The sequence below is a fragment of the Pteronotus mesoamericanus genome, unplaced genomic scaffold (genome assembly GCF_021234165.1).
Source record: "Pteronotus mesoamericanus isolate MK-2021 breed Mesoamerican mustached bat unplaced genomic scaffold, CSHL_Meso_final contig_173, whole genome shotgun sequence".
Taxonomy (NCBI): Eukaryota; Metazoa; Chordata; class Mammalia; order Chiroptera; family Mormoopidae; genus Pteronotus; species Pteronotus mesoamericanus.
In genome coordinates, this window is record NW_026555072.1 from 20,062,689 (window position 1) to 20,080,877 (window position 18,189).

Consider the following 18,189-nt stretch of genomic DNA (forward strand, 5'->3'; position numbering starts at 1 on the left):
CTCAAGATGTAATCCTCCTGGGTTTAGGGTGGGTCCTCTGTCCAAAGGCAGGTGTCCTAAGAACAGAGGGAAAATTGTGACACAGACATACAGACAGGAAGGCCATGGGAAGATGAAGGTAGAGGCAGAAATTGGAGGGATGCTTTAACAAGCCAAGGAACACCAAGAATTGCTGGGTAAGCTACTAGAAGGTAGAAGAAAAGCTCGAAATAGATTCTCTCTCAAAGCATCCTAAAGGAACCAACTCTTATGACAGCTTGATTTCAGACTTCTGGCCCCCCATAACTGTGAGAGAATAAATTTATCTTGTTAAGTCACACAATTTATGTTCCACTTGCCCTGGGAAAGTACTGTGCAACCCTATTTTTAAAGTGGGGAAAAGATCTGAACAAATATCTCACAATAGAAGATAAACAGATGGCAAATAGGCATATGAAAGGGTGCACAATGTAATTTTGCATTGAGGAAGTGTAAGTTAAAACAATTAATTACCAGTGCACCTATTAAAAAGTCTGAAATACTAGTCGCTAGCAAGGATGCAACTGGATCTCTCACACATTCATGTTGAAAATAGAAAATGGTGCAACCATTTGGAAACAGTTTGGCAGTTGCTTGTAAAAATAAACATAATCTTATCATCTGATCCAGAAACTGTGCTCCTAGATATTCATTCAACTGATTTGAAAACCTTTATCAACACAAATAACTGCACATAAATGCTTACAGCAGAATTATTCGTAATCACGCAAAACTAGGATGCCTTTAACAGGTGAGAGTACAGTGAAGGGTTACCTGTACTTAACAGTAGTGCCCAGTGCTGCTGAGGCTGACATCAGGAGCAAGGGTCTGTGAGGGGCAGTCTGTTCTGGGGTGAGCAGTTCCCCCAGACTTTCCTCCTGCCTCTCATCTTTATTCCTGTTGGGGGCTGGGGCCCTTCTCTCTGCTGGTTTGTGGTTGACACTCTGGTATAATGACATCACATGTCATTGGAAGCTAATTAAATTTACTCCACTTTATGAAAACACTGATAGAAGTTGATACAAATTTTAAAAAATGAATTCAAACACGTTAGACTTGCTACAATAATAAAGAACTTTGAACACCACATACCGCTGTCAACTCCAGTCAGTTTAACAAGGAATTGCACTATCTGTATGAATCTCTCCACCCATTCTGCAAAATGCTTCCTCACCTGGAGACAGCACTCTAGCTCAGGCAGTATCTGGTGGCAACATAGACCACAGGATATCTGCCCTGTGGCCACAAAGAACTCAGGAACTAAAGGAGGCAGTTTAAGGTGGGGATAGCACCTACATCACTTTTTTAAATGACCTACTCCCAACCTCAGTGCTGGAATCCATACACAGGAGAAGAAATAGCCTTCTCTGTCAGGCATCAAGACAACTCTCAAGCCCTGATACATTGGCAAGAACACATGGAACTCCCAGAGTACTGAAGCGATGTAGCTCTCCCTAATTCCATCAGTAACATCACTTGGTGAGTGACATAGGGAAGCCCCCTCTCAACTGCCCGATATTAGGCAGGGGGGATTCTAAGGTAGGAAGGGGTATCAGACATACCGCTGGTCCTTTCATCCAGTAGATATGCCCATTCATATTGCTCTGCAACTTTAGGCTGATGATAATGATTCATAGATTCTCCAAGCCTTTTCCTAGAAGGTACCCAGGACCCTCCAAGATTCCACAGGCTCTCTTCTTTTGCTCCCTTTTCTATTGTATGCTGAGCTTTAAATTCAGAACCCTGGCTTCCAGCCTGCCCTGGGCTATCAGGGCTTGGTTTACTGTGTGGTCTCTCTCACAGGCTCTGGAAATTTCTATATTCCCCAGGCCTCCTGATGTTTCTCAGTAACTGAGGTGTCCTGTCTAGACAGTGCCATGGGACCTAGTCATTCTGACCAAATCCTGCCTCTTAACGCAAATGGAAAAATTCATATTGACATTGAATTTTAAAACACCAACCCAGAGTTACCCCAGTATTCAAGATATCTTGCAAAAATCCCATTTTGTATAGATGAAAAATTAATGAAGAATTAATTTTTCAATAATATAATTTAAAATCATGTAAATACAAAATTTTAAAAAAAGGTATTTTCACATGAAATATTGACGGACACTTAAAATTGATCAAATAAAACACCTGTGAATCTTTTGGATATTCTCATATACTAACATGTGAGACTATAAATTGGTTCAGCATTATGAAAACAAAATATCAGCAACATTTTAAACATTTATGATCATCATGCTATTTTCACTTTAACCCAATGTTCACTTCTATGTTGTTACAATAAGAAAACAGCCACATTTGCCCAATAATTTATATTTCATGATGTTGATATAAGTCCTATTAGTTATAGCAAAAAATGGAAAACGACTTATGTGTCCATCAGGAGGAGAATGGTTAAATTATTTATGGCAAATAGACTTTAGAATACTTGGGAGTAATTAAAAGAGTGAGAAGGAACCACATGTGCTCTGAGGTACATTTACCTCATTAAATGACAGGGTAAGTGGCAAAACAATATGTACACCACCTTCCATGGACATTAAAATGACTCACATTGCATTTTTCTAGTGTATCTATATAAGAAAAAACCCAGAGCAATTTTTCATTTAATATATACATTTTATTACTATGATTCCTTCTATTATTTAGTATTATTTAATATTAATAATATTTACTTACTTTTAACATTTAATATTATGGTTATTTCTAATAAGGGCTGAATTTTAAAGGATAAAGAATTAGACTAGCGATTTATAAGTATTTTTAGAATTTTTTAGCATCAAGATCGTATGCACTATTTCGGTTGTAATTAGTTTATCTAGGTACAGCTGATAACAGAAAGAAAAGCTGTGCGTCATTCAGACAAGTAACGGCTAGTGATTGTAATGGAAGCGTCGGAAACCCGAATGACCTAACTCTACAAAAGCTGCTTTTCGTGCACATGAACTCTGGCATGGCAGGCGGGGTCTCTGCTGTCGGGTGGCCCAGGGATGGAGGGGGCTCCCATCCTTTGACTCCAATCTTAACGCAGGATCTCAGCATTGGCGGCGGCACTGAGCAGAAAGCAAGAAGTGGCACACTGACCCTCTTGGTCTGGAAAAGTGCCTTGGTCTGGAAAAGCTACGTTTCGCTTCTGTTCACATCTCAGTGGCAAAGGTTGTCCCAGAAACCTTTCTAATGCTCCTGGGCTGAACACCATAGTATCCCCACGTGCCCGGGAAGAAGAACATGGCACAGCTTGGGTGGACACCTGCAGTCTCCCTCGCAAGCCGCAGAGTAGGTGCTCTGTAAAATGCAGAACTTACCATCTGTTTACAAAAGTCCTCTGCATCCTTGGAGAAGTTTCTGAGAAGGATCAAACTGCCCTGCAACACTGCAAATGTGTCCAGTGCCTATATGTGACCAGCATTTTGAAATACGGGATCACACCAGTTTTCTCTGAGGTCACTGGGAGTCTCAGCGTGGAGGCGTCACCCCTCTTCACTCTAAGCACCTTTCTGCACGGACCTTGTCCGCGACCTCCCGAGTCCCAGTACACTGAGAACGCTCTTCTTCCTCTCTGCAAGGTGAAAGTCACAACTCGTGAGTCTCTGCTACCCACCACCTGAAGAACCTGCCTGAACACGTGTACAGGCGCCTTTAGACACACCGGAAGGGCTGGATTTTCCCCTGGGGCAGACACAGGCAAGAGTCAGGAGAAAGATGGTAAATTATTACTATTTTTCTTATCAAAGCTGGCTTGTCTGCCAGGGAGACATTTACTACCTTGGTGGTAGACTGCATAATTGCTCCACGAAGATGCCCATACATTTTCCCTGAAACCTATCAATATGTCACGTTGCTCAGCCAAAGGCACTGTGTAGATGTAATAAGGGTATGAAACCGACTTTACAGTCGACGTTGGATTATCTGGGTGGGTCCGATGTAATGACATGAACCCTTCCAAGCAGAGAACCTTCTCTGGCTGGAGGCAGAAGAGAGACGCAGCAGAGGGGAAAGCTAGAGAGATCCCACGTGTGAGAAGGCTTCGACATTTAATTGCTGGTCAAAACGTATGGGCCTGAAGCAAGGACTGGAGAGAGGCCAGGAGAAACGATGTCAGCCGCAGCTCACAGTCAGCAAGGAAACCGGGCCCGAGTCCTACTACCGCAAAGGACGGATCCTGCCACCGACCTGAATGGCCTGGGAAGGAGATTCTTCCCAGAGCTTCTGATCAGAGAGACCTGACATCTAAAAGTTTTATGTGGGCCTTGTGAAACCCAGAACTCAAAAATCAGCAGAAGAAACTTGGATTTGTCACCCACAGACATGTGAAATAATGCATGTGGGTTGTTGTAAACTGCTCAAGTTGTACTAATTTGTTGTGGTAACTTTGGAATACTAGTACAACCTCCCGGAAGGACTACAAGGTCTGGTAGAATCCAGCCTCTGTTGATGTTTGCTACACAGTGGATTCCTCGGGCCTTCCCCATCTACCACTTAGGAGCAAGGCTTTGGTTTTTGGCCACTTAGTTAAGTCACTCATCAGTGCACAGATTCAATGGCCAGTCTCAAAGAAGTCACCAGATTAAATCTTGTTTCTAACATCATCTGCTTTCTGAAACCCCTTACTAACTTCAGGGTTATCTTTCAAGAACCAGTAGATCCTGTGTCAAATCAGACTCTACTCACAGGCCAATTGGGAAAAAAAAATCTTTGGAAGTGCGTTAGAAGCACCCAGAGAAGATGAGCAAACATCTAAACTTCACTGCCAGAGTAAATAACCATATGAACAGGGCTGTTGTTATCAGAGGCGTTCCAAGGTCAGGGACAGGACAGGCAGCAGGCATCTGAGGGAGCTGCAGGGCTCTAAGTCAAGGGAAAGGCAGGTGATTCTGGGCTTTCTGTTCCACTGGGAGCAGAGCGCAGACTTATGGAAGGAAACAGGGGAGAGCTGGACAGCAGGTTAGGATCCATATTTGGACATGAGGGCATATTGGGGAAGACCTAGGAGAAGAGAGATGTAATTCAGAAAGTGTCAGGTGGTCCTAGCACTGGGCATAGCCAGCTCTAAAACAACCTTGTGGATAAAGGGGCAGGAGGGCCTTAAGTAAAAGCAGCCCATAGAGAGCTCCCATGTGGTGTTTCATTCTCTTTACACCTTATTAATACATGTGGTTTTAGTGCATTGGCTGCAGGTTCCTTCTTCGTATCTCCTGTGAGATATTGTGGAGTAGTAAGAAGAGAAATGAATTAAGAAATGTTCGGCCTCAGGCAGGGAGGAGTGGAACAGTGTGGGAGTGAAGACAAATTCTGATCAGGGCTCTAGTCCCAACTGTGTCACTTACAAGCCTGGTGAACTCGGGAAGATTGCAAAGTTCTAGGAACCTCAGATTTTCATCTGTGAAATTGTTTGGTAAGTAGTCCCCTTGCTCCTGGCTCATATATACCTTGTAAGTACAAATGCTGGAACAGATGGGCTATGCCTCTCCCAGCCCAGGGCAAAGAGTGCCATCACAGTGGCTTCTGAGCATCCCATCTCCGCGTCACCCTATTTCTCAGACAGTCAGATGTACACAAATCATCTAGTTTGTGGACTTTGTTCTCCAGCACTGGGACAAGAGTGCAGGACCTCTTCCATTTCTGTCCCAGGTGAAGATTTGTCTCTGCTTTATTTATGACCTTAAAGTCGGCACAAGAAGCAGTTTTCCATTCCAGGCTTCGGCCTCTCCACCTGAGACACATTTTCAGAGCTTTCGGCCCCTGCCCACCACTCAAACAAACTCATCTGACCCACCACCCAGCTTAAGTAAAACTACTTCACACCGAAGGACTCGCAGTTTCCCAAGGCCGCAAACGCCCTTGTCCAGGCCTTTACATTTGACTGTTCACGCCTAAAAGCCCCAAGTCCTCACACCACCTTTTGACTTGTTTTTTGGGGCACAGGGAGTGTCTTAAATACTCCTCACATCACAGCTACTCCAAGAGTTTACAATTCTACTGGCAGGGATGGGTCTTATACACCTTCGCATTCTCAGTACTAACACAGACTTTGCAAAGAGTAGATGCTCAATTATTTTGGGAGGAAAACATGGCCCACTAAGAAAGAGCTCTAACTTATTACAATCTAATTTCTCCTACATTCTTGAATAAGCTACATGGATTCATACACACACACACACACACACACACACACACACACACAACAACAACAGGCTAAAAGTTATAAATGAAACCAAAATTTATTATCTTTGATTTATTTCTCCATTTCCTGACTCCACCTATTACACTGCTGAGTTGTTTCACATTTCCAAGGAATGGCCTCATCTACTGCCCTATTGTCTTGCTCCATATCACTAAATAAGGTGAATTTTTTTCCAATTTGTTTTACAAAATACTGAAGCTCTTACTCTTAAATCTCACAGCAATAAATGTCCCTGGCCATGGCAGCATTATGAGCCCTGGCTGAAGCTCGGGCCTGGGCTCTGTCTTCCTCATCTTTCAAAGCCTCTTCATAAAGGAATGGTAAGGTAGTGGGGATGGTATCATGGACTTTGGCCAAAAACTCCAGGACTTTCATCTTGGTAGTTTCATTGTAGACTCTGGGGCCCCACAGGAACTCATGGCGTGGAGGATCACTGCCGGGCACTTGGTGGTACACCAGGTAATTTTCTTCCACCAAGTCTTCTGTGATGAGCTTCTTGGGCTCCCCAGACAGGAAGTGCTTCCTCCCCCGATAGAGCCCCATCACATTCAATGTTTTCCAGACATGCGCCTCAGTGGCGCGATAGCAATTCATGTAGATCACACCCAGGATAGTCATCAGCAGGCCGGTCTTGGGCACACCTCTGTCATTACTCAGCACTGTATCGCGGCCTGGCTCGTTTGTTGACAAGGATATATACATGCCGGTAGGGATCCATTTCTTTCATGTCGAGGCCAAAGACCATATCCAGGTGATCAGAGGCTCTCTTGAGGATCTCAAGGAAATGATTTCTGTACATTTGGATTACATTTCTCACCATTTCTCCCTTGGTCACAGGCTCTTTGATTTGATACTTGTACAGCAGATAATACACTAAGCGAAGCACCTTCTCATTTAGATGGCCTCTGTGGAAGGGGTCCATGGCGGGCCAGGCCTGGGGGGATCTTGGACTTTCTTCCGTCTGGTAGTTGGTACCTTCATTCGATCCTGTTGTGTCCCGAGCACCTACAAGATCCTTGGGCTCTTGTTGGGTCTGGCAGCGTTTCTCATGGGCGCAGGCCTTACACTTCTGCCCTTGAGGCATGATGACTCTCAACAAGGGCAGCAGGCTAATGGGCAGGTGACTCAGTGACCTGAAGGAGAGAGAATGAGATTTGGGGGGCCACTTCAACAGGGAGATAAAACCTTGGCTATATTGACACCCACCACTGCAGGACTCCATGAGGGCACTGCTCTAGGAACCCACAGACTCGCCACTACCCTGAGGACCCATGGACATTACCAGGGTGCACCTCAGCTCCTGCCTACCAGCTCTGCTTGGGGCTCACTGGTACTTAGAGCAGTGGCTCTGTTCTGACTTAGGGAACATTTAAGTTCACATGAAGGGCCATCCCTTCACTTTTGGCAGGGCCTAAGGTCCCTGTGCTCTATTGTTCTGATGCTGACCCCTCATTTCAAGGCTCTCATCTCTCTGAGACCCCACAGGAGGAACTTCATCTTATCACACCTGCCCAGCAATGCGCAGGGAAGAAAGTACACGCAGAGTTCTGTGGAACCCTCTCTGTCCTGATGTGTATAAGGGGCTCAGTTGTCACTCAGTGCTCTCACTTTTACTTTGAGTAGGGCCCTCTGCTGATTTAAGATCCATGTCCTTCGAGCAAGTCCCTCAAATCCATGAATGTCTAGAGAAGAAAGTAAAGAAGGCCTCAGTCTAACACACTTGCCCTAGCTGCATTTCTCACCGGCTCAGAGGTGTCCTCGAGACTGATGGCTTGGATAGGACTCTCTGTGACCCCCACTGTTCTGAGATGGGTGATCCCTTCTGTCCTCACTCAGGGTCTTCACATTGAGTACTGGAAATGTTTGGGTTCCCTCCCTTTAATGACAATGAGTGCCCTCTTAGACCAGACCTCATCTTCCTGAGACTGCCCAAGGACAATGTGAAAGGGTGGCTCAGCCTCATACCCTTAACCAAGGCCTCCCAGAGCTCACAGCAGTGGTGGGATTTTGTGAGGTCACTTTTGTTGGGAGTGGGCATTTCCCTGAGACCTCACTCAGTTTCCTGGCTGTGATAAGTATTCTGGCCTGACGCCATCCTCCTCCCATTCAAAGGTATTCACTGCCACTGAGACACCAGAAACATAAACCCAGGTGGCTTACATCAATCTAACCTAAGCTGCGGCCTCTCAATGGAAAATATGGATGGGGCTCCGCGGGGCCCCTTCCGCTGTGGTAGCAGTTCCCTCAAACCTCACTCAGGATTCTTGCCTTACACTCATTAGAGCCTGGGACCTGTCGCTCTGCTGGTGTGAAGCTGACGCCCCAGTCTGATGCCCTCACCCTTGTCAGTCCCCTCGAGGGACATTTAGAACATTCTCGAAGGTTGCCATGTCATGCAATTACGGTCTGGATACTATTGGGGCTGATAGCAGGGTGGAACTCTCAGGAAACCACTCTAATCTAAATCACGGTCTTTACCTTATTCAAAGTAGGGCCTGGAGCTCCTCCATCTCCTGATGTGACGCTCTCTCCCTCACGAAAAGGCTGTGGCTTCGCTCAGTGACCAGGAACAGAAGTTGGGGTGCGTTACATCCTTAAACCACCACTTGGTGCCTCCCAAGGTGGACAGCAAGGTTCTGGCACTGCGAGCCCCCACCCCCTTTCACCCTCCCCCCCGACGCCCCGCGCCGAGAGCAGGCTCCTGATGCTCTGGGGGCCTCTCATGGCTGGGGTGGACAGTTCCCTTACACCTAACTCAAAATCTTCACCTTAGTTCCAGGCAGAGACCAGAGCTCCTCCCTCACTGTACTTCACACCACTCCTCTCAGACCAATACTTTTTGCTTTCCCGAGACCCAAGTCTAATATCAGAGTGCACCACTTCCAGCCACCTTTGCCTGGATTTTGCCAGGGCTGACACATGCACAGGGTTCTACGGGGTCAGCTTTGGTCTGGGGGTGGAGAATTCCCTTGGAACTCACATAGGGGCTTCTGGCCTATTCAGGCTGGTCCTAGGTTTCCCCTCCTTGACTGACTAGCATTAAACCAAGGCCCTCCCCATGTTACTCTCCAGTTTCCAGGGGGTAAAGTGAAGGGGCATATGAGCCTCACAGCCACACCAGAGCCTCCCAGAACTTATAGCAGGGGCAGGTCACTGTGCTGTCCATCTGTTCTGAGGTGGGTAGTTCCCTTGGAATTCACACACAGTCCTTTACTCATGTTAATGCCTGGGATCCCATTTTCTGTGGTCCCGAGGCTAACACCCAGGTCCAAAGCTTTCAGTCCTGGCTCTTCAGAGGGGAAATTCAGAGGCCATTATGGCAGGCAATTGCTTGCTACATAAAGCCTACCAGAACTGAAAGCACGAGCCAGACTCTGTGAGGTTCACTGTCTTCCGGGATGGGGATCCCTCAGACTTAATCAAGAGCTTCAAAGATGACTTTGCGAATGTGTAGCACAGAATCTATTTTTTAATTTTTAATTCAATCAAGTTGGAGTTTTACAATAAAAAAGATAGGGCTTTGGACTCCACTTAGATCTATTACTCCCTCCCCTCCAGGCAATTTAACAAGGAACTACACTGACCACAACGGTTCTCCATTCACCCTGCAAATGTTTGCACTGTAGGCCAGCCCCTTACTCCAGTCAGTATCTGGCAGCAACACAGACCACCGAATACACGGTACACCTGCCCTCTGCTATACAAAGAAGTCAGGAACCATGGGAGGCAATCTGAGTGGGAATAACACCTGAACTGTTCTTCAAGGCATGTCCACATTCAACCCTTTATTCCCACAGTCGCCGGGGTAATTAGCTTTAGGGATTTCCCCCTCCAATTCTCCCCTCCATGCAGCGTGCAGCTGCACACCCCCATCCACTACTCATTGGTAATACTTGCCCTATTTTAACTCTCCTGAATCAACAATCAATCCCGCCCTCTTGCACAGCCTCAACCCCAGCGGCAGGAGTACCACAGAGACAAGAGGAAAAATAGGCCTCTCTGCTTGGCATCAAGACAGCTCTCAGCCGTGCTACACTAGCAAGGATGCACGGAACCCCCAGAGTAATGAAGAGGTGTAGCGCTCCCAGATTTCATAAATAACATCACTTGGTGGGTGACGCAAGGGAGCGAGTTATCCTCCGCATGACAGTAGGCAGGGGGGCATTCTAAGGTAGGGAGTATCAGGCCTGCCTCTGGTCCTATCATCGAATAAATTTTCCCACGCAGATCACTTTACAACTTGACACTCGTGATGATGATTCAGAGATTCCCTAGCTTATCCATGTAAGTTGTCTGTTACCCTCCGCCAGATTCTCCACCTTCTCTCCTTCTGGTATCTTTTTTTGCCTTTTGATGAAGTCTGCATACAGATCCCTGACTGCCAGCTGTCCTGGGCTCTCTGAACTTGTCCTAAATACATGGTCTCTCTAGAAATTGCTCTCCTCCTCACCCCCCCCAACCCACTGCCATCCTCCTGGTGTTCCTCAGTCACTGATGTTTTCCTGCCCAGGCTCATTCTCTGGCACCTGGTCATTCTGACAAAACCTTCCTTCTCAAGTTAAAGGGAAACATTTAAATACCTATCAGAATTCTTAAAGCATGTGCCCAGAGGTATCCTGGTAATCAAGACATCAATGAGAAATCCTGTTTCATATGAGTGAGAGAGTATGTTAATTTTCTGCTCAAGTTGATTACAAAACAGGGAAATACAAATTAAAGTTGAGACAATATAATTGCAGCAAAAATGTTGCCCCGAATTTAAAATTGATAAAATTAAATACCTGTGAGAATGTTGGATATTCACATAAATTAATTTGTGAGAATACAAATTGGGGAAGCATTGTAGGAATACAATTTCAGAAATATTCAAAATATTGACAATCACCAAACTATTTCTACTTTAATCCAATTTGCACATTTTTTAAATCTCTTTCCTATAAGAAAACATTCACATTTGTGTAGCAGCCATTTTCAGTGATGTTGATATCCGTTCTGTTAAACGTAGCAAGAAATGAGGAACAGCTTACGTGTCCATCAAGAAGAGAATGGGTACATTATTCATGGCACATCCACCTTAGTATTCTAGCAAGTACTTAAAAGAGTGAGGTGGATCCATTTCTCACAGAAAGATCCTGCATTCATTTTATTCAGCAACAAGGGCAAGAGGCAGAACATGATGTACATTGTTACACGTGTATCTTAAAAACTCACAGTGTCTTCCCCTCCCCCCCTTTTTGTTTCATTTTTTAAATTCTCCCTTTCCACATTGAACAAGTTCTCTGTGTCTCAATTTTCTCATCTGAAAAAATAGGGATAATGACTGTCCTTACTTAGCAGGACATCAGAAAAGGATTAAAAAAAGATAAGTCAGAGAAAAGGTTGTGGCATCTAGTAAGCACTCAATACAGGGGTGGGCAAAAGCAGGTCTACAGTTGTTCATATGGAAAATGACATGCAAATTATGATTATTGGAATAGCTTTATTAACTCTAAGTTTCACATACTGACAACTGTAAACCTACTTTCACCCACCTCTGTACATGAATTTATTTCAATGATTATATCACAGGAAGATGTCTATGTTTAATGCTGTAAGTCTCATACTTCTCGGGTCCACCACTGTGGTTCACATTCTACAGTGAGTAAAGCTTTGTTTTGGCCTCTCAACCGAGCATTCCTTCTCTACCGTCTGACCCTACACCTTACTCCTTCAACACCTCAGTTCATATCTGTTGAAAACATGCATATGTAATGTGTCGGGGGGGAGTGGATATGGAGGAGAGCAGAGAGATGCCAACATGAACCCTCAACAACTTCTGATTGGGTAGGAGTCATAAAACCCATTATTCACAAGTGAGGTACAGTGCAGAAACAATAGAAGATAAAAATGTATGGTAAGCTGGCGTGAGAATAGGGTCCTCACACTATTGTGATCCTCAGGAGTTTGTCTCAGTGCTCACTGGAGAGATTTTGAAAGGAAGTTATCAACAGTGTATTCTTCTAGCACATATATTTAAGGAAAAGTCTAGAATAAGTGTGAAAATTATACACACAAGGTTTTTATTTGTGCTTATTTCTAATAAGGCCTGATTTTATAGGACCATAGAAGGGAGGCAGGAGTGTGATTTCATATTTTTAGACTTTTTTAGCATTAACAACATATGCACTATTTCGATATTAATTAGTTTATCTAGGTACAACTGATAACAGAAAGAAAAGCTGTGCGTCATTCAGGCAAGTAATGGCTAGTGATTGTAATGGAAGCATCGGAAACCCGAATGACCTAACTCTACGAAAGCTGCTTTTCGTGCACATGAACTCTGGCATGGCAGGTGGGGTCTCTGCTGTCGGGTGGCCCAGGGATGGAGGGGGCTCCCATCCTTTGACTCCAATCTTAACGCAGGATCTCAGCGTTGGCGGCGGCACTGAGCAGAAAGCAAGAAGTGGCACACTGACCTTCTAGTGCCTTGGTCTGGAAAAACTACGTTTCGCTTCTGTTCACATCTCAGTGGCAAAGGTTGTCCCAGAAACCTTTCTAATGCTCCTGGGCTGAACACCATAGTATCCCCACGTGCCCGGGAAGAAGAACATGGCACAGCTTGGGTGGACACTTGCAGTCTCCCTCGCAAGCCGCAGAGTAGGTGCTCTGTAAAATGCAGAACTTACCATCTGTTTACAAAAGTCCTCTGCATCCTTGGAGAAGTTTCTGAGAAGGATCAAACTGCCCTGCAACACTGCAAATGTGTCCAGTGCCTATATGTGACCAGCATTTTGAAATACAGGATCACACCAGTTTTCTCTGAGGTCACTGGGAGTCTCAGCGTGGAGGCGTCACCCCTCTTCACTCTAAGCACCTTTCTGCACGGACCTTGTCCGCGACCTCCCGAGTCCCAGTACACTGAGAACGCTCTTCTTCCTCTCTGCAAGGTGAAAGTCACAACTCGTGAGTCTCTGCTACCCACCACCTGAAGAACCTGCCTGAACACGTGTACAGGCGCCTTTAGACACACCGGAAGGGCTGGATTTTCCCCTGGGGCAGACACAGGCAAGAGTCAGGAGAAAGATGGTAAATTATTACTATTTTTCTTATCAAAGCTGGCTTGTCTGCCAGGGAGACATTTACTACCTTGGTGGTAGACTGCATAATTGCTCCACGAAGATGCCCATACATTTTCCCTGAAACCTGTCAATATGTCACGTTGCTCAGCCAAAGGCACTGTGTAGATGTAATAAGGGTATGAAACCGACTTTACAGTCGACGTTGGATTATCTGGGTGGGTCCGATGTAATGACATGAGCCCTTCCAAGCAGAGAACCTTCTCTGGCTGGAGGCAGAAGAGAGACGCAACAGAGGGGAAAGCTAGAGAGATCCCACGTGTGAGAAGGCTTCGACATTTAATTGCTGGTCAAAACGTATGGGCCTGAAGCAAGGACTGGAGAGAGGCCAGGAGAAACAATGTCAGCCGCAGCTCACAGTCAGCAAGGAAACAGGGCCTGCGTCCTACTACCGCAAAGGACGGATCCTGCCACCGACCTGAATGGCCTGGGAAGGAGATTCTTCCCAGAGCTTCTGATCAGAGAGGCCCGCAGGCTTGGGCCTGTGAAAATCCAAGCACAGAATCCAGCAGAGCCATTCCAGCCTTTATCCCTACAGAACAGCAGGTAATAACACCTACTGAGATTATATGTGCTGTTGTAAACCGCTGAATTTGTGGTAATTTGTTACAGCAGCCATAGAAAAGTACTATAACTGTCTGAGAAGCCTACGGGGTCTGTGAGAATCCAGCCCCTGCTGATGTTTGCTACCCAGTGGATTCCTCGGGACTTCCCCATCTACCTCTTAGGACCAAGGCTTTGGCTCTTGGCCACTTAGTTAAGCCCACTCATCAGAGTATGTATTTAATGCTGTTTCAATCCATTAGGGCAGTCCATTAAAATCCTATAGCAGGGAATATAGTCAATAATATTGTAATAACTATGTATAGTTCCAGGACTGGAAAGATCAGCAGGAACATTTTGGAAACTGTATGATTGTCTAACCACTATGCTGTACACCTGAATGTAAGCTGTAATTGAAAAAAATAAAAGTAAAAAAAAAGTTTTTAATTCTATTGCAATGTTTTAAAATGCCCTCTCTGGTGCATGGTTATAAACCAAGGCCCTGCAGGTTTCCTGCCAAATCAGCCTACTTGTCAGCAGATTTGACAAAAACAAATTTTAAGAGTTTGGTAGAGGCAGCCATGTGGGAGGAGGGGGTGTCCAAAGGTCACTGCCCCAAGTGAGTCATCGCATAGCAGCGGCTGCTGTCAGAGGGGCCCCCAGGGAAGGCCCGGGTCCGCAGGGAGGTGGGATGCTCTAGGTCCGGAGGGCAGGGGTTGTGGGCTGTGTGTCCCACGGGGAGCAGGTGCGGCCTGCAGAGGAGGAAGCAGAGGACAGCTGGCGGGCAGGACAGGTTCCAGTCCACACAGCAGGCACACCGGGGACCACCCAGGGAGAGGAGAGGGGCGCCGTGATGCAGGGAAGTCCGCGACTGGACGCTTGGGCTGGGCCCAGGGCAGAGTCAGCTCCCAAGGAGCCCTGGTGTTGGGGGGCAGGAGGACCGTAGGTAAATGAAGCCCCGGACGATCCCCAAATTGTGTTTGATTCTCATGTTGTCTCCCTTCTTTAGGCCTGCTCTTTGCACTTTAGCCACAGGCTTTTTCTTCTTACCGCGTGAGACACATGGAACAGTGAGAAATGAATTGGTAAGACAAGATTGGCCTTAGGCAGCAAGGAGTGGAGCAATGTGGGTTCTAGACGTACCAGACCAGGTCTTTATTGCTAGGCTTGTCTCTGAGGAGCCATTTGAACTCATGAAAATTTCAAAGCTATGTGTGTCTCAGGTTCTTCATCTGAAATGGGGTTGATGCAGTCATCTTACTCCCTGATTCGTGTGTACCTTGTGAAGTTGGACTGCTGGAATGTAAATAATTTATATGAGGCACCTGGTCCAGTGACTGATACGTATTCAGTCTTCGATAATTAGTAGTTGTTACTATTCCAATTCTGACCTCAAAGATCACCCATTTCCCATCTTGGAATTTTTAAATTTATTTTTATCCTGGAGATGTCAGACAATATACAGCCCTGTAGGATGTACCACACCAATTCAGTGATGATGTATCTTCCTAAGAATATTAAGTAACTTGCTCAGGAAAATTTTGAGGATAGTTTATAAGCAATTGGAAGAAACTTCTGAATGGATGCATAAAGGATTCTGTAAAAGGAATAAAAAACTAACTGGTTCACTCTCATTGAACCACCCATCTCCCATGTTCAGTTTGCCAATTTATACTCAAACAGTTCAAATACCCTGTAAATCATGAGTTCTGCCTTTTCCGGCCCAAGGTAAAAGCCTGCCAGGACAGTGGCTTTTGAGCATCCCATGTTAAAGCATTATCACCCTTATTGCTAAAAGGTTCCATGGCCATAATGTATACAAAATACCTACTTTGCAGACTGTGTTCACCTGAACTAGGGCAAAGGAACAGGGCACATCCCATTCCTGCCTCAGGTGGAAGTTTCTTGCTGGTTAATTTATGATCTTAAAGTAATTGCTCAAAGCAGTTTCCCAGGTTTTAGTCTCTCCACTCTGGACACAACTTCTGAGGGTCTGCCCACTGCCAACCACACCCACAGCCTCCCCATCTGGCCCACCACCCACCTTAACATAAAATTGACTCACACCAAAAGACTTGCAGTTTCCCAAGGTCCCGAACCCCCTTGCCTCAGGACATTTACACTTGACTGCTCACATCGAGCCCCTCCATGACCCCTCTCCTTCTTTAGATTTGTTCTTAGGTCTTAGGGCGTATCTCACCGTCTTCCTGACTTGAGAGCTGCTCCCAGACTCGAACACTGTATGGGCACAGTGGCTCTTTTTGATCCTGACATCCCCAGAAGTAGCACAGAGCTTCCCAAAGAGCAGAGGCTCAAGGAACGTTTGAGAAATAAATGAGAATGTGCAAGAGATCTAATTTATTATGATGTAATTAATTCTACATTTTTGAATTATCTAAGCACATCCGAGAATACATCTCTTAATTTTACAGAACTAAAAGTGACAACAGAATGCAAACATTTATCATCTATTGCTTTACTTTTGTAACCTTGGTCCCAAATACTTTACTACTGAGTTCATTCACATTTCCAAGGAAATGTTCACGCAATATACTACTATTCTGTTCCAAATAACTAAAGAAAATTTCCCCATTTGTTCTAGAAAACAGCAATTTTTTTTTGCAGTTTTAAAATGTAATTTTATTAGGCTAATTATTAAATGCATGAGCTACTGAGGAAATTCTAAATCATAATATCCTTTCCCAAATGAGAAATGGATTTAATTAACTTAGTAATTTTTTCATTTTGTTAAATTTATCTTTAATTATAGTCAACATACCAAAATAGTAAAACTCATACTCTTAAACCTCATAAACATCAATACATGTGTGACTTATATATCAGTTGTTAACTCAGACTCGGAAGTTAGTTAAACCTTGCATAAAAAGGAGCAACATTTACACAAATATCCAAGTTACCCCATAGAACAGGAATACAAACAAGTTATAAACTTATCTCTAGCCCCACCCTGACCTTCCACTAATGAGAACATTAGCTGTTCTCCTCGAACACAGGGTAAATAATCTTCCTCAGCATTCACTTGGGGCAGAAGCAGCTGGCCATGGCCATGGAGCGTGCCCTGGCCAAGGAAGAAATACGAGCCCTGGCTACAGCTCTGGCTAGGGCCCTGTCTTCCTCATCTCTCAAAGCCTCTTCATAATAGCGTGGGAACTCACTGGGGACGGTGTCATGAATCTTGGCCAAAAATTCCAGGACTTTCATCTTGCTGGTTTCGGCATGGGCTCTGGGGCCCCACAGGAACTCGTAGCGTGGGGGATCACTGCCGGACACCTGGCGGTACACCAGGTAATTTTCTCTCACCAAATCTTCTGTGATGAGCTTCTTGGGCTCCCCAAAGATGAAGTGCCTCTTCCCAACATGCAGCCCCATTAGATTCACCACTTTCCAGACTTCCTCTTCAGGGGCACAGTTGCCCTTCGTGAAGATCACACCCAGGATAGTCATCAGCAGGCCAGTCTTGGGCACACCTCTGTGTTCTCTCGAATCACAGCTTAGCTCTAGTTTGTCAATGAGAACATAGGTGTTGTTGCTGGAATTCACTTCCTTGATGTCAAGGCCAAAGACCAGCTCCAAGTGCTCAGAAGCTCTCCTGAAGATCTCATTGAAGTGATGCTTGTACATCTGGATTACATTTCTCACCATATCTGCCTTGGTAACAAGCTCCTTCCTTTGATACTTGTACAGCAGGTAGTGCACCAACACAACCACCTTTTCATTCAGAGGGCTTCTGCTCCTGTGCCGGGGCTCAGTGATATCCTTGGCACGTAAGACATTTGGCATTTTCTCCATCTGATTGTTGGCACCTTCATTAAATCTTGCATTTGAAACGACAGCAGCAATTGTGTTGGTGGAGCAGACTCCCCCAGACGCTTGAGGATTGCTGGGTTTTCCAACTGCAGGTGAACTCCGAGGATCACCACTGAATCTAGGAGATGAGGAAGGCCCCTCTTCTTTCCCTGGCACAGTGACCTGAGCATCCACTGGATCCGTGGACTGTTCCCGGGCCTTGCGGCGCTTCTCACGGGCACGAAGCTTACTCTTCTGTCCCCGAGGCATGACGACTCTGGTCGGGTTTAGCAAGCAGGAGTGTGGGAAAGGTGACCTGGAGGAAAGAAGAAATAGTGTGATACCTTTAGCAGGGAGATAGCCCCTGGGGCTTTATCCACAGCCATCTCTGCAGGCTGACTTGAGGACACTGCTCTAGGAACTCACAATGCCCCATTCCTCCTCTCCAAACTGCCTTTCTCCTGAGGACTCTGAGGGGGTAACCAGAGTTTGCCTGAGGCTGTAGCTTTCCAG

At 45.6% G+C, this 18,189-nt stretch overlaps 2 protein-coding genes across 2 annotated transcripts; both read right to left on the bottom strand.

Moving 5' to 3' along the window:
• Positions 1-6,418: 6,418 nt before the first annotated feature.
• On the bottom strand, positions 6,419-7,295 carry LOC129065102 (melanoma-associated antigen B10-like). The gene is given in 2 exon segments (XM_054566355.1): positions 6,419-6,890; positions 6,892-7,295. Coding segments are annotated over 2 exon segments (876 nt in total).
• Positions 7,296-16,905: 9,610 nt separating this feature from the next.
• On the bottom strand, positions 16,906-17,946 carry LOC129065191 (melanoma-associated antigen B10-like). Its single transcript, XM_054566422.1, has one exon. The coding sequence runs from the start codon at positions 17,944-17,946 to the stop codon at positions 16,906-16,908; it is 1,041 nt and encodes a 346-aa protein (XP_054422397.1).
• Positions 17,947-18,189: the final 243 nt, after the last annotated feature.

What these genes read in the sequence shown, in the direction of transcription:
- LOC129065191 (XM_054566422.1), bottom strand. Translation starts at nt 17,946, where the DNA reads ATGCCTCGGGGACAGAAGAGTAAGCTTCGTGCCCGTGAGAAGCGCCGC.